The sequence below is a fragment of the Cydia fagiglandana genome, chromosome 19 (genome assembly GCF_963556715.1).
Source record: "Cydia fagiglandana chromosome 19, ilCydFagi1.1, whole genome shotgun sequence".
Taxonomy (NCBI): domain Eukaryota; kingdom Metazoa; phylum Arthropoda; class Insecta; order Lepidoptera; family Tortricidae; genus Cydia; species Cydia fagiglandana.
In genome coordinates, this window is record NC_085950.1 from 9,243,669 (window position 1) to 9,261,284 (window position 17,616).

General features: G+C 39.5%; 1 protein-coding gene across 1 annotated transcript in view; it reads right to left on the reverse strand.

Annotated features, from left to right (window-relative positions):
* The window catches only part of LOC134673740 (solute carrier family 2, facilitated glucose transporter member 8-like), a 61,305-nt gene extending 44,474 nt beyond the window's left edge, over window positions 1–16,831 (reverse strand). The window contains exons 1-2 of the mRNA XM_063531756.1: window positions 16,458–16,831; window positions 192–317 (exon numbers count right to left, since the gene is read on the reverse strand). Coding sequence (XP_063387826.1) covers window positions 192–270 — 79 coding nt within the window. The 5' untranslated portion in view covers window positions 271–317; window positions 16,458–16,831. The remainder of the gene's footprint in view (window positions 1–191; window positions 318–16,457) is intronic.
* Between the last annotated feature and the right edge of the window lie 785 nt (window positions 16,832–17,616).

The window sequence follows — 17,616 nt, forward strand, 5'->3', positions numbered from 1 at the left end:
TATATTCTAGCCCTTTAGTGATTAAAAAGGTAGCCAAAATGAAACAGGAATTGTGACTATATTTTTCTCATCTTCTGTCCGATCTAACGCATAAGTATGAGTCGTATGTGCCCCGAAGGCACCTAGTAGAAAGACAATTTAAAGATATTGGTCTACAATAGATGTAAAAATAAGTTTAAAATGCACCATACCCATCACAGCCATAAGCAGCTGATTCAGGAGACCTCCATCTTGGAGCCGCGCTATCCAGCGCGGCAGTACGGCAAGCATGGCGCTCGCTTCCGGTTCCGTTTGCCAGTCTCAATGGCACATCGTACCTGAAATAATAAATCATATCATTAGTTGGGCTAAGGCACAGAATAAATAATAGTACTAGGTACTGAAGACACGCTCTCTAAGAGTGACATTCCATTTCCAACTGCAGCTGCAATACTATTCATTTTACTATGGAAACGCGTCGCTGTCATTGTCAATTTCCATAGAAACTGAACAGTATTGCAGCTGCAGTTGGAAATGGAATGTCACTTTAACAAAACGCGTCTGCATCGCGTCTGTTACGATGGACAGATATGGCCGCTAGGTGGCGACAGCGCCACGCGCGGCTTATGGCTAGCTACCAAAATTGGTGAGGAACGGATGTACTGTGTGAGCCACGCCTGCCTAAGGGCCTCTACGACTTCATGGCGGCATTTGATCGATCACAGCCGGTAATGTATTGCAAATAGCATGCAATTATCGGTGACATCTATGGAGCTTTTAAGCTGCAGTTATGCTATAGCTACTGGAAAATCACAGCGCAACGCAACTTCTTTACCAGCCGTCTGAGATATAAAGTGGAAGGTTAGTTCTCTTTTCCATGACTACAATAAGTACCTAATATAATATACCTACCTACAATCATCTCTATGACTACATCATAAAACAAAGTCCCCCACCGCGTCTGTCTGTATGTATGTTTGTTCACGATAAACTCAAAAACTACTGAACGTATTTTCATGCGGTTTTCACCTATCAATAGAGTGATTTTTGAGAAAGGTTTGTGTATATTTGTTAAGGTTTTGTGTAACCCGTGCGAAGCCGCGGCGGGCCGCTAGTAGGTATATAGTATGTCACGGCGATCGTAAAATTGCGTCTAGCATAACTAGACCCCTGGGTTCGTAATAATTATGTATGATCGGAGGTCCCACTTATTTTACTACTATTACTGATTGATTTTTCAATCGATTGTATACGGTTAGTGTATTATTTGTATTCGATTAGCGTATATTTTGGCGGTAGTTTTTTTATGGAGTGGTTTATTTAGTGGTCCATATTTAGTGTCTGCGAAATTTTAAGTGTGTTTTAAGTGCGCTACGCCATACCAAATTATGTATGTAATTAGGTACTAAAAGTTACTAAGTTAGAAGTTAGAACTATTGCGTTAGTTTTACGATGATCTGACCTATGATTATGATTTATATGTAGCTACCGCTAACCGCAGCTCGTAAAAACCTAATAAGAAAGTCAAATTAATGGTTATGTAATAGGTCCGATGATTATATGATTAACAGATATGTACTAATTTAGTTAAATTATATTTCAGAGAATCAGACGGACACGGCGCGTGTCTGTCGTGTTTTAGCGCGAGTCATACGTAAGTCGATAGATCTATCATTCTTTATTGAATGACGACAATGAGTTAGTTATTGTAAGTAAGTACCGTAAAATGGGGTGAGTTGGGTGAAATTTGACTTTCAAACCACGATAAAATTTTATTTTTACATGTGAAAACTGAATGGTGTATACACGGTGTAACATGAGAAAACCGAATAATTTTAACAGCGTATTCCTGATCATATTTAGAGACAAAAATGTCCTATAAACTTTTTTGAAATCCGCCTAGTTTCAGATATAATTATTTATTAAAAAAAAAACAAGTTTTTATTGTTACATAGTGTAAAAGGCCTTTTTGATAGTGATGTTGCTGCTATGGGACGTAGTCTAAATATCCTTATTGATAGATGTCAAAAAGTGACAAGTAACACTTTGCAAAAAGTAGGTTCTACAAAAAAAAATGTAAAAATCAATTTTAAGTGACAAGTTTACCAATAACATTTATTTTTTATGTACAAATACATTCAAAAACTCGAAAAAACAAAACAAAAAAAAAATTTTTTTTTGGCGAAATTGACCTAAACTCATATTACATTTTTTACTTCTTTTGACCTCAGAAATGCGTGGTTAAAATTATTCGGTTTCCTCATGTTACACCGTGTATATAAATAAGTGGGTCGGACGTTTGTATTTTAGTTTGTATTTTATTTTGGGTAGTTCTATTTCATAACTTTGACGATAAAGAGGAAAACCCACCTCACCCCGTAGTGCCTCGTATTTGGGATGAGAGGGTTTTTCATGCAAAGGTGATTTTGGAAGATTGTTGGATCGATTTTTTTATTATGCGTATTACTATAGCTCCATTTTAAATTCGAATACATTATTTTTGTAGCAGTAGCCTTAAATCCCTTCTCACCCCCCTCTCAAACCTTCTCTCCCCATTCATAACCCAACCCGCGAAACCTACTCACGCCGTTTTACGGTACTCATTATATAATGATTACGGTTCTGTCTAAAGTATTATGCAATATTATGGTAATGTACCTATATTGACGTCATAACAAATCATCTGTTTAGGAACATCAAAGTCAATTGCATATAGGATATTGCTAGTAATGACTATATATCAGAAACGATTTGTCACATGTGCTATTTAAGATGAACACAATTATGGTCATATAACCATGGCAGATAAGATATACAGGTTCTGAGATACGTATTTAAAAGATTATCATAAATAGGTCAATTACAGCAATGTCATCAATTAAACATGAATATTGCATGCAATAGATTGTATAACGTGCATGTATTAGGTTCTATTTATATATAAGATTAGAGTATATGACCATATCTGACGTTTAATATGACGGCCATTTGACTGTTCAGTCGATTTAAAATTTATAGATATGATGATTATATGATGAACTTCCTGAGTGACTGTTCGCGTTATTGGATAATATAACATATATCACTTTTGGCAACAATTATAGTATTGTATGTATAGGTAGATGTTTATATGTATGTTGTATAGGTATGTAAGTAGTATGTATTGTATGTTATATGATTTTCTTCACAGCTTTTTAGTTTTCAATATAGTTTTAACAACTCCTTATTAGTTTCATTTCTCCACTACTTAAAGATTGTCTGGAAGAATTGCTCTTTAGCGATAAGGCTGCCTGTCGTTTACCTCTGTCTCTATGTATTACTTACGAATCCTTGAAAATTATTTTTTAGGAGATGCAATAAAGAGGATTTGTATTGTATATATTACATTTGTAGGTACATATATGTACGGCTACCATCAGTTTGGCATTGACATAAACGCAATCGTGAACGTCATTTTTTTTTTTTTATTATGCATGGGTTTACTCATGGCCACAGACTAGCCGAGGCGTAGACGTGGCCTACGATGGAGCGAGCTCGCCCAGAAGGTGCCTGTTCACTCTTGATTTGAAGGTTGCCGGGTTATAAGAGCACGGAAATATAGACGCCGGCAAGGAATTCCATTCCTTGGCAGTGCGCATAAGGAAAGTAGAAGCAAAGCGCTTAGTGCGAATTGGCGGAATATCTACCAAGTAAGGATGGAAACCGGCCGTGCGTCTAAAAGTCCGATGGTAGAATGGGGACGGTGGAATGAGCTCGTGTAGCTCTTGGGCACACTCCCCGAAGTGCAACCTGTAGAATACCGACAGGCTGGCGACTTTCCGCCGATGGGCCAAAGACTGAAGCTTAGCCGTTAGCTTCTTGTCGCCAATCATCCTCCTGGCTCTGCGCTCCACTGAGTCCAAAGCGGCGAGTTGGTATTTAGCTGAGCCATCCCACAGGTGGCTGCAATACTCCATACACGACCGGACTTGAGCTTTGTAAAGTGTTAGAAGCTGTCCGGGTGTGAAGTATCGCTTCACCTTATTTAGGACGCCCAGCTTTCTGGCCGCAGTTTGTGCTTTAGACTCAATGAAGCTGGCGAAGCCGAGGACTGAACTCAGCTCCATGCCGAGGAGTTCCAGGCTGTCGGTAATAGGTACAGATGCACCCCGGAAAGAAGGAGTCAGGTCGAATGGACTCCGTTTAGCGGAAAATAGACACGCCTGCGTTTTGGAGGCATTGAACGTGACCAGATTGTCATCACCCCACTGGGAAACGAGACTAAGGGTCAAGTTCATTCGCTCAACCATGACCTCTCTCTGTGAACGTATATCCTCCCTGCTGTCCCCTGCACTAGCCAAATATCTCTCAACAACCGTAGCGATGGGCGAGTCGAGTTATCTGATTCGAATAATCCGAATCAACCTACAGATGAGTTGATTCGAATCAAGACTATTGGCAATCCGAATCAACTCGGCCACTAAACTGACTGGTAACTTGGTATCCGATCCGCTGACTCGGCGAATGAATCGCCAATTCACCAACTCTCCGAGCCGAGTCAACGCTACGCTAAGGCCATTCAAAAATAAACCTTAATTCGATAGCCCGAAGATTCTTTTTACAACAACTGCCGCTTGATTCGGCGTTTCAATCCGAGTTGACTGGTACTATGACCATTCAAAAATAAACCTTAATTCAGTAGCCCGAAGGTTCTTTTTACAACAACTGCCGCTTGATTCGCCATCCCGAGTCGAGTTCACTGGTAGTATGGCCATTGAAAAATAAACCTTAATTCGGTGTCCTGAAGGTTCTGTTTGCAACAACTGCCGCTTGACTCGTTTGCGGCTCCGCGGCCCGTGACCTTGTCGCGAACCACGCAGTCGCAAACCGTCGAGTCGAGTCAGTTCGAATTTCGACTCGGATCAGTGGCCGAATCGATTCGAATGATTCGAATCGAAAAAAAGTGGACTCGTCACATCGCTAAACAACCGTACTGTCATCTGCATAACCTACAATGCTGGGTTGCAGCATGTCGTTAATGTGGAGCAGGAAAAGGGTTGCGGAGAGAACAGACCCCTGAGGAACACCGGCGTCAATGGCCATGAGGTCCGAAGAGCAGCCATCAATAACTACTCTGATCGACCGTTCACTCAAGAAATCAGATAGCCAGCTACAAAAATCAGCAGGGATGCCGTAAGCAGGAAGCTTGCTAAGGAGACTTGCGTGCCAAACCCTGTCAAAGGCCTTCGAGATGTCCAGTGAAACAGCAAGCGCTTCACCGTTCCTCTCGATGGCCTCGCCGCAGCAGTGCGTGACATACGCTTAAAGATTTACTTTCTATAATGCATCTCGCTCGTACTGACATATTAGTGCGAAAGAGATATAGAAAGTAAATTATGTTCACGATAGCGTTTTTGTCAATGCCAAACTGATGGGTAGCCGTAATGATCCTTTTCAGTTTTCAGTGTGCTTGTAAAGTTCACTATTATTTGTGACGTTCCACGGCAAAAGGTACCTTATGGCGGCTGGCACTTACGTCGCATAGCGCCGCAATAGTATTGGAGCGGCGTTAATAATAGCATAAGCGCCAACCGCCATAAGGTACCTTTACCTGTGGGACGTCACATTTTGTCTTTGTTCGGTGAACGAGAGTCCTCATCGATTTCTATGACGGCGACCTCAGCAATTACGGATTACGCCTGTTAATGGGCCAGGGTAGTTATGAGGCTCGCCAGGCTGAACTTGGTCTTAAAAACTCTTCTGCAGGTGTTATAGAAAACAGAGTTGGCCAGATGCGTTATGCGTTTAGGTACGCGTAAGAGGGCTTCGGTCTCTCGTTATGTCTAGACTAGCAATGTACAAAAATGTTCTCGGAAATTTCAGAGAAATTACATGAAAGAAACTTAGAAAGTTCTCTGTGAGAATGTTCCCTTGAGAACTTTAACGTTTTGTGTAATATATTACACGCCACATAACAGTAAAGCGGGCAGGCGAAATATTTAAAATGGCACGTGTCTACGTCGGTCTTGACACTATTAGATTGTTTATTAAATTTAAGTTCCAGAGAATATTCTTCATAGAGGTTTCGCAACTTGAGAAACTTCTCCTCGGTGCATTGCTAGTCTAGACGCAACACTTGCAGTTAGGGTTTGCAATCCGGATCCGAAATGTATGAAATTATCCGCATCTGGATCCGGATCCGCGGATCTTCCCATACATTTCGGATCCGTCGTGCAAACCCTACTTGCAGTCAACAAAGTCATTGCGTTTTAAAAAGACAACAACAGACTCACAACAATCCATTGTGCATCAATTGATTTAGTGTCTCGAGCGGAATCGAAGTGTATCATGCGATGACACGGGCAATCAAACCGCGGCGGCAGCCGGAACGGAGCGGTCATGGCTAGTAAATGACTTAAAGTGACATTCCATTTCCAACTGCAGCTGCAATACTGTTCATTTTCTATGGAAATTGACAATGACAGCGACGCGTTTCCATAGTAAAATGAACAGTATTGCAGCTGCAGTTGGAAATGGAATGTCACTCATACAGTCAATAAGTTTGTGTCGCTTGTAAATTGCGATATTTTTCATTTTAACATCTCCCCAGATATATTGACGCGCATTTGGCAAAATCCGATAAGCCATGCCAGGCGCCGGCCGATGCGAGCCGAGCCGAACGACTTTCTCGATCTTATTGAGCGGACATAAAGCTTTTTCCTATCGGATTTTGCCGATTCCGCGTCAACATAATGTGGTGGAACCTTTAGGCTACTCATAAGTTGACACATTGTTTATTTATGACAGACTGGACCAGTGACCGGCATTCGAGCCACATAGCTCGAAGGCAGTGGTACCAATAAAAAGGAAAGTTGATCCGGAAGCTAATACACTATATCAATATGTATATCAAGACCAGATCCCATACACAGTGCGTAATTGGACTATTCCTCGTTGTTTTCCTTCTTCATAAGCGTCTGGGTATAAATGGTATTCTCTATAACATACAACTCAATAAGTGTCAGTAGGTACTTTAAAAGTAAAAAAAACGAATGGGGTCGAAGGAGCAACTTAAGTATTAAGGTTAGTTTTTTTACGGTACCTAAGTATTATATTCTTCTTCTTCCTCGCGTTATCCCGGCATTTCGCCACGGCTCATGAGAGCCTGGGGTCCGCTTGACAACTAATCCTATGGTTTGACGTAGGCACTAGTTTTTACGAAAGCGACTGCCATCTGACCTTCCAACCCAGAGGGTAAACTAGGCCTTATTGGGATTCGTCCGGTTTCCTCACGATGTTTTCCTTCACCGAAAAGCGACTGGTAAATATCAAATGATATTTCGTACATTATAGTTCCGAAAAACTCCTTGGTACGAGGCGGGGTTTGAACCCGCGACCTCCAGATTGCAAGTCGCACGCTCTCACCGCTAGGCCTTCATGTAATTAAAAATTTAATCGCGCCCATAATAACAAAAACCGGGCAAGTGCGAGTCGGACTCGCGCACGAAGGGTTCCGTACCATAATGCAAAAAAAAAACAAAAAAGCAAAAAAAAAAACGGTCACCCATCCAACTACTGATCACTCCCGACGTTGCTTAACTTTGGTCAAAAATCACGTTTGTTGTATGGGAGCCCCATTTAAATCTTTATTTTATTCTGTTTTTAGTATTTGTTCTTATAGCGGCAACAGAAATACATCATCTGTGAAAATTTGACGGACAGCGAAGTCTTAGTAATAGGGTCCCGTTTTACCCTTTGGGTACGGAACCCTAAAAAACGAATGGGGTCGAAGGAGCAACTTAGGTTAGTTTTTTAGGGTTCCGTACCCAAAGGGTCCGGAACCCTAAAACCCGTCCGTCCGTCCGTCCGTCCGTCCGTCCGTCTGTCACCAGGCTGTATCTCACGAACCGTGATAGCTAGACAGTTGAAATTTTCACAGATGATGTATTTCTGTTGCCGCTATAACAACAAATACTAAAAACAGAATAAAATAAAGATTTAAATGGGGCTCCCATACAACAAACGTGATTTTTGACCAAAGTTAAGCAACGTCGGGAGGGGTCAGTACTTGGATGGGTGACCATTTTCTTTTTGCTTTTTTTGTTTTTTTTTTGCATTATGGTACGGAACCCTTCGTGCGCGAGTCCGACTCGCACTTGCCCGGTTTTTTACGGTACCTAAGTATTATATTATGTATTAAATATGATTGTTATTAAAATTTTTATCGCGCCCATAATAACAATAACGACTTTGACAGAGTTGTACTTAGGACTTTAATCAACAGTGGCGCCAACTGGTGCACAAAAACGGTAGCCCTCATTGAGTGCGGAACCCTACAAGGGCACCGACACTTACTGGGCCTGTTTCTCTAGAAGTGATTAGCATTACTACAGATCACTTACCCATCAAAACCACGAAACACTTTGTTCGCTCGTCTAGACTCGAATCAAATTAACGCAGCGTCTTACGTAGGCGAACAACGCGCGAACGCGGCGCGGTGCGGCGCGGCGGCGGCGCGGCGCGGCGCGGCGCGGCGCGGCGAGGAAGAAACAAAACGTTGATACGTATAGGTGTGTCCTATTCACACAGCGAAGCGGCGCGGCGCGGCGCGGCGAGGCGAGGAAGAAACAAAAGTTGATACGTATAGGTGTGTCCTACTCACACAGCGAAGCGGCGCGGCGCGGCGCGGTGAGGAAGAAACAAAACGTTGATACGTATAGGTGTGTCCTACTCGCACAGCGAAGCGGCGCGGCGCGGCGGCCTTGTCCGGCTAGGGAGACACTCCCGACCGCCTTGGCCGCACACAGACACGGTTTATTAGAAAATTCGTATTTAAATTATGAGTAAACTATGTCTTTTTATGCAAGTAAGTGCAGCGTTCTTCGTTGTCTGAAATTTTGGTTTACTGGCATTTTGATTTGGCACCGCCTTCAAAAACTAAGTGCACAATTACCCCGGTGGTTATTAATTTGCTTATTATTAGGTATTAATTACGTTTTGGCAGAAATTGGCTTTACGACGGGATAGGGACTGGAAAAGGATAGGGGTGGGATCTGGGTATATAAAAAAATATTTTGTGCTTTTCAGCGGGTTGGGTTTTTGAAAGTACCTCAAAAGGAAAAACGGAACCCTTATAGGATCACTCGTGCGTCTGTCTGTCTGTCCATCTGTCACAGCCTATTTTGTCGGAAACTACTGGACCAATTAAGTTGAAATTTGGTACACATATGTACATTAGTAACCTAAAGATAGACATGTTTTTTATAATTTTAAAATACATAGGTTCGAAGATATTTAAGATAATAGCCAAATAATGACCATTCCCCCTCTTTATCTCCAAAACTACTAGGTCTAAATTTTGAAAAAAAAAATATACAAAATAGTTCTTTACCTATAGATGTCAGGAAAACCTATTAAAAATGTGAAGTCAAGCATGAGTCGGAATTATGTACGGAACCCTAGAAACGCGAGTCTGACTCGCAGTTAGCCGGTTTTTTTAAAGAAATTATATTAAGTTATTTTGCTTTTATGTTTGTTTATTTAAATTCATTTATTTATTTTTTTACTTTTTTATTTCGTTTTATTTATTTTTGTTTCATTGTGACGATCGGTTGATCTTGCTGCGCGCACGTAATATAGGGACACACTCCCACTCCCACCCACTCGCACTCGCACTCCCACTCCCTCTCCCACTCTAAATCCCACTGAAAACCGCATCAAAAACACGGACAAACATACATACATACAGGTCAAACTGAGAACCTCCTTTTTTTAAGGCGGTTAAAAACAAAAGTAGTTGCTCTTTTCTGTGAGCTGTAGACTTCGCAATTAGCTTAAAAAAAATTAAAATAATTACTTTGCCGAATCTCTATTACAGCGAACTCAGAATAGTCGTAAGTGCCATAGACGCTACTGGAGTTAAGTCTTTTATGCCAATTTCCGCGAATTTGAATATTTTTTAGTTTTGTGCCTATAGAATACAGGAAAAACCTATAAAGAAATCAAACGGGAGTTGATTAATCAAATCAAAGCCGTAAATTCTATATACGCCACGCCTCTAGCCGCGTCATACTCGCGTCTAAAAATCAAATGGATTGATCGCGCCAGATCCGCGCCGCGCCGCGCCGCCGCCGCGCCGCTTCGCCATCGCGTTAAAATCGCTCACCTAGGACACTTCCATATGCAACAACGGTTTGTTTTTTCCGTGCCGCGTCTCGCCGCGTCTCGCCGCGCCGCCGCCGCGCCGCGCCGCGCCGCGCCGCTCGACATTCGCGTGCAAATCTCGCCGCGCCGTGTTCGCAACGAGATCGCTTACGTAGGACACTTCTATGGGCATCAAAGGATTGATTTAGCCGCACCGCGCCGCGCCGCGCCGCTTTCGCGTGTTGTTCGCCTACGTAAGACGTAGCGTAATGGTGACATTCCATTTCTAACCGCAGCTGCACTCCCGGTGCTGAACGCGTCGCTGTCATTGTCAATTTCCATAGTAAAATGAACATTAGTGCAGCTGTCGTTGGAAATGGACTGTCACCTTAAGTCCGCGGCATTTGCGATTTGCGAATGACAAAGTGTGGTAGTATCTTTATTAATGTCTAATTTCTATGAAAATATTTAATAATGACACTCCCTCACTTTGTTCTATTCAAATCGGTGCATAGTTAGCTTAGACGAACCCTATCTTTCTCTCTATCGCTCGAATATATAAGAACAATGATAATCAGAATTTAGATTTCCGATGTTCGAGGTAAAGCTCTCAGACAGAATATGTATGCACGTACGTCAGTAACTCCGTACATACCAACTTTAGCATTAAATTAAATAGCCCGCCACTAAAAAGTCAACTTAAGACCCATGTTTGAAATGAATTTTGTATTTAATTTAACCGAACGCTATATTTTCAAAAACTTCCCTCGAAAGGCATTATGAAGAACGCATTAGATAAGTTACAATGCGCGTTTGGATATCTCTTGCCTGCTTTACAAGTAACCGAACTTCTATGCGTGGTAACTGCAAATCACAATCTCTGTTGTAAGCGTTGGATAGTGCGGAATCTTTGGAATGTGGTCTATGGTCGTTAGAAACAAGTTATATATCCAAGTTTGCTACACTTAACGTTTCTTGTGAAACATAGATTATTTTCCACACAGATTCCGTATATTAAGAGTCACACGAAACTAATCGCCGCCATACAATCAAATTTACTCATTTATAGGTTTGTGTAACGCTGTTAGAGTAAATATTGTATCCTCCCACCACCATTCTTATATCTACTTATCTTATGGGTATCGTACAACAACTCATGTTTCTTATTTACTATAATCTAACTCGTATTCGATTCTATTTTTCAGATGCAACTAAAATGAGCTTTTGCGTCCGCATATTTAATGGGTATCTCAATCGCTTCACGACTACAGGAATTGTTTAAGAGAGACGGAGAACATGCCATGTCATACGTTAAGGAGGGACAGCATAATTCGAGATGTCAGAGTGAAACTGTAAGTATAGTTTAGTATAGTACTAGTATATGCACTGTCATACTTAGGTACTAAACTAATGTAGGAGGGCAAATGTGTGACCATGACTAAGACAAGACTTATGGTGTTATTCATAAGCGCCTATCAAGTTTAACAAACCCTTAATAATTTGCCCTTATCTGTTATTTAAACATTTGTGTTTATTAGAAAGAGACAATATTTAAAAAAGGTTCGCTAATTTTTATGAATAATAGGATAACATATACCATCTGTTAGTTAAGTGATCTGTGTTCTGGAATGTCGGTCCATAATGAAGGGTAAAAGGAACATAACGAAAGGATTTATTTGTTTACCGATGTCTCAAGCTTTCTTTTTACCTGATTCTGGCAAATCCGAAAGCTTTGATTTTAGAAGTAGGTATTTATATATAGTAAATTTAAAAGACCACCTATAAGAGATCGCATTTTTATCGCTTGTCGCCATGCCTGTCACGTTCTAATAAGTATGTGAGTGCGAAAGTGACGGGCATAGTGACAAGCGATAAAATGTAACCATGCTGCGCCCGCTGAGGACCTACCGCGAACATTGAAAAATCGAAAATCGTTATCTGCCTCTATCGCTCGAATATGTAAGAGCGAGTTTAGTATACCGGGTGGCAAAAAATAAGTGCATTCCCGTTGCCAGGGAGGATTTGGGATTATAATTTATACTGAGCAACTTTTACTACCGGATAAACCCAGAAATCGAGAAAAAACATTTACTCTCCCATAGAAAATGGACCAGCCAAAATGTATGAAACAGAAACAGTCAATTTCTTTTTCGCGATTTCGGGATTGGTGTCATAGTAAAAGTTACTCAGTATAATCCCAAAATCCCCCTCGCAACGGGTGTGCAGCAATTTTTTGGCAACCGTGTATAAGTTAGAGATAGGTACTCTAATAAACGTTATTTGATTTATAAGCTAGTGACATGTACATATACATATGTTAAGGTTATAAGTAATTAAGTAATACACCAATAATTAATGAACTATTGTAAAACATCAAGTAGGTACAGCAGCACTGAGTCATTGAATAATTACTAACGTATTATGCAGTATGTGGCCTGTAATACGAGCAAAAAATTTTACTGTAGGCTGTACTCCTCATACTGAACAATAGCAACTTTTAAAAATTACTTTTGGTTTGATTTTTAATAAACTTCAAAGTTTATTCTAAGACACAATGTATTGCGAATTTTGTTATGTTTAAGGCGTGACAAGCAACGTAAATCACAATGATATGGTGTGGCGATGGCGTATTTGAAGATAATATTTATTTTGTATGAAAAATAGAGACTCTAAATAATTAAAATATATATTTTTTAAATTCTTGAACATAGGTGTCATCGTTTGAGGAGTACAATATATGTTTTAATTATTTGCTCGTGTTACAGGCGACACTCGGTATAATAAATTTATAACACAATACTAATAAAATTTTATTAGACATTGACGTATGAAGCACGGGGCAGTACCATCCTTTTACGCAAAGCCAATTACGACACAATAAAGACCCTATTTAAGCTAGCCCCTATTTGAACCATCAATAGGGCATAGGTATTCTAAATAATTGCTATAATAATCCTTTTTTTTTCTAAGTAAAAAAATGAAATTTGGAATATTTGAGAATTTTTGGGTCTTAACTATTTATTGCTAATTAATGTATGACTAATTAATGTATTGGGCTGTTTTTATTTGTAGTTTTAGTAAATAATGTAGTTTATAGAGTCAGACCAAGAATAGTCTGCAGCGGATTTGATAGCCCACGCAGTGCAAGTGTTCATTTTAAACGTCAAACTTCTATGAAATTATGCGGTATGAATGACACTTGCACTGCGTGGGCTATCAAATCCGCTGCAGGCTTCTTTTGGTCCGACTCTAAGTATTTATGTTATATAAATTAATTTACGGAAATAAAATAAGGTCGATGAATATTGATACAGATTTGTAAATAAGTTTTTATATTAATTCATGCTGGGATTCGCTGTCTATTTAAAATGGTAATTTATTAGGCAAACCGTTAAAAATACACTACATAATCTAAACATAAAACTGATTAAAAACTAAACTTAAATATAAATATAAGCAAAATAATATAGACAAAAAAAAATAATTAAACTAATTAACTAAAACTACCTAAAAAGTAGAAAACCTATAAATAAAAAAATGGCCCCAGGTCCGTGCCCTCCGGTAGGGTGCCCAGAAGGCTGGTGGCGTTACCACGCTGTACGGCAACGCCGATGCGAGGTAAGCTCCAGCCTTCCGGTCACCCGTTGCGTCTATAAGGGGGCCCACTGATTAACAGTCCGCCGGAGGTATCGGCCTGTCAGTTAGAACAAAATTTTGACAGTTCCGAACAACTGGCAGGCCGTTACCGTCCGGCGGACTTTTAATCAGGACCCCTTTTAAGTCTATTTTAATCCTTAAAGTTTATTTCATTACTTAATATAAACAGTTCAAAGTCCGCAATCTCAATTTAGTTCACGAGGGGTTAACATCGGGTTACGGTTCATCTCATTATGTTGCTATAAATGCAAAACCGGTATTTTGTGAAACCATGTGTGTAAATAAGACGGTTGCGCAAAACGCCATCTTGAATGTTTTTGGTGCTTCTTATAAATAAATATACATTATTATCAGCTGTGCACATCCCATGACCATAGAGAAATATTTAAGCTTGGAGTGCTTACTCTATGGGCCCGATGCGGATTTTGAAATAGACATCTTTTAGACATCACCAAGATACGATAACGATATGTTTAAGTTCTAACCTGTCAAATTTGATATTTGCGCGATTTCCACAGGATATGACTTAGAGAATTTAGAGATCCAATTCATATCTAATAGATCTCTATCTAACGTAAAAGTGACATTGGTTGCCCGAATTGCGCTGCAAAAAAGAACTAGTTGTTATCTAAACTATAACGTATCTAGAATGGATCTAGTATTACGTGTCGTCTCTTGTGAATATCTTGAAGTTCGAATACGGCAGTATACATCAGTTTTGTTGCCTACCAAAACGACTACCTATTATTTTCGTATTTTTCGTAGTCGACGTCGACGATTGAAAAAGGGGGGCTGTATGCTTGTTTACCACCGATGTGATACCAAAAAAACAACAGTGAGTTGCACCTAACTACTATAATATTTCTTAGTGGGTACTTATTAGATGTTTCCTATCTAATTCTAAGTGGATATTTCTTTGTCACATTTGCCTCTTATGGGTCACGTTGTGGACTATCAACCACTTTCTCAATTCCTATTGAAAAGTTGAATACACATAATTTCTAAAACAAAGTACTTCAACATTATTATTAATGCTGATCATGATTAAAGTGGCCTATACAATAACTATTTAACGCACTTCAAAATTGAGTGCTGACGTCACATCCATTGCACCGGATACGTCCACGGGTGAATCAACTGTTTAGTGTCACCCGTTGCCATGGTTACGTTCCCCTGGACAACACTTTTTGATTCAAATATCCTAAAGATTAATCGTGCCGATTTTCATAACTTTAGCACCATTTGCAGCTAATTTCCAAATTTCAGGTTGTACCGCTATCACTATTAATCAGTAATCAGTAATTAATTGCTTTCATAGGTACAATTAGGTCTAAGGTACCTACATTAGAATGGTGAAAAGCTAAAACCTTGTGAGGGCACTGCAAATTAAGTACGTAACATACAATCTAACTATATATATATTTTTTATAAGGGTTATATTAATATTAATATAACCCTTATTTTATGGTACTTACCTATTTAAATTTGAATTTAATAAATTTATAAGCCGTTTATATAGGGTGGCCAAATAAGAGGTATACACTTTATTTTTGAAATTTTATTCTATAAAACATAAAAAATATTAAGTATTCCTTGTTAAATATAATATGTAGGGTCAGCAATTACACATGGAAAATAATGTCAGACAAATGTTCACCTCTAGCAGCATGGCAGATGCGAACCCTTTTCATCGCGTTTTTTATCACTTTTTCACACATTTCTGGCGTTATTTCAGCGACAGTGTTTCGAATATTTTGTTTTAATTGCTGAAGGTTCGTTGGCCTATTAGCATAGACACGTCCCTTTAGATAGCCCCACAGAAAAAAGTCCGGAGCTGTTAAATCAGGCGATCTTGGGGGCCAGTCAATGTCACCGTTTCACGAAATTAATCGACCGGGAAACGTTATTTTTAATATTTCTATTGTGGCTCGTGGCGCGTGACACGTGTCCCCGTCTTGTAAACGCTCCATAACAAATTTGCCGTATCTACACAAAGTAATTTTCATGCAACAACTGTCATATTTGCCGCCAAAACAAAATGGCGGCAAAAAAAAGTTGTATACCTCCAAGTTGGCCACCCTGTATAATGGGTAATGTACTATAATAATCATGTTAGTAAAATGTGATAGAACATTTACATTTATTCAAAACTTGAAATCTTCAAAATTGGTTGTAATTTAATAGTGTTCGGGTATAATACTCGTACATATCTGTTTTCGTAATGCAGATAACAAAACGACAGTTGAACACAAAAATATTGAGTAAATATTTTCTGAAATCATCGCTCCGAAAGTCGAAAAAATGTCCACTGGACAACGAAACCCCACGATCTGACTGATACGCATTTGGCGGGTTATTATTAAACTAAGTCTTATCTAAGAGCTAATCATTAGTCAGACCTACCTACTAGGTAGGTACTAAAATTGTTATTAGCATACCTGTTGTATGCTAATTAATTTTTAATGCCATTTCAATTAATATCCAATATTTTCTGCTAGGTAACCAATTACCTACCTACTATTTATGGGCTTTAAAATAATGTTCAATAAAATTGCTCACACACATATTTTTGTTAACCTATAGGTAATCTTATTTTAATGTCCCACAGCTGGGCAAAGGCCCTTTTTCCATTCGCTCCTGACACTGTTTTTTCCAGCATTCATACACGGAATTGACAATTAATATAAAAAAAAACTTACTTTTCAACAGGTTTCGTCGTATAAGCGCAGAATTTAGCGAACTGGTCGATTTGTTATGATTATTCCGTTACCGGTTTTTAATGACCAATAATAAAAACTAAACGAATGCACAGTATATATTGCACTTTTACTAATTTGTGTCACAATTGCACTTATCACAGTTATATCACAGTATTTCACTTATAGTTTTTATAATTAAAATCGTATTAAATAACTTAATAATTTTAACTGTATTGATATACAGTTTTACAAAAAAAATGCACTTTAAAATTTTACAATAAAGTGAGTCAAAAAATACTTTTAAATTAGCGAAATAGATCGTTACTCGTAACGAAGATCGCGCGTCAAATTCGAGAATGAAGAAAACGGTCGTGCGCTTGCGCCGAGCGACGTCCATTCACTAACTGCGCGCGCGGCGCTTAAGAAAAAAAACAGTTCGCGGTTGAACGCAACAGCTGTGCGTACACGCTCTTTTGTTCGATCGAAGAAAGAATAATCCCATCAAGAACATGAATGTATGATTGAATGTATGAATGAACTTGACGACCGGTCTGGCCTAGTGGGTAGTGACCCTGCCTATGTAGCCGATGGTCCCGGGTTCGAATCCTGGTAAGGGCATTTATTTGTATGATGATACAGATATTTGTTCCCGAGTCATGGTTGTTTTCTATGTATTTAAGTATTTATATTTATATATTATATATATCGTTGTCTGAGTACCCACAACACAAGCCTTCTTGAGCTTAGCGTGGGGCTTAGTCAATTTGTGAAATCATGTATAATATTTAATTATTTATTTATTAATGTGCAATGAGAGCCAAGTTCAATATTAAGAGCCAACAGCACCTCTAGCACATCTTGCATCCGCGACTTAGACCGCGACTCGAGTCGCCATTCCCGCGGCTGTCAAATCTGTCGATTTCCGTAGCATAACTTGTACCCGCGACTGCAACAGCCGCGTAGAGAACTCAAAGTCGCGGCGCGATTCGTCAGTGTTACCCGGCGAAATCAAAGTCTAAACAAATCGATGTATTTGCAAGTGGCAACACTGAATCGGAAACCAGGGATGCGCTAAATCATTCGTTCTTTGGTGGTAAAAAATCTAGTTTTTTGTCGATGGTTAAGTTTTTCCTGTCAAAGTCAAGGAACTTTCAAATTT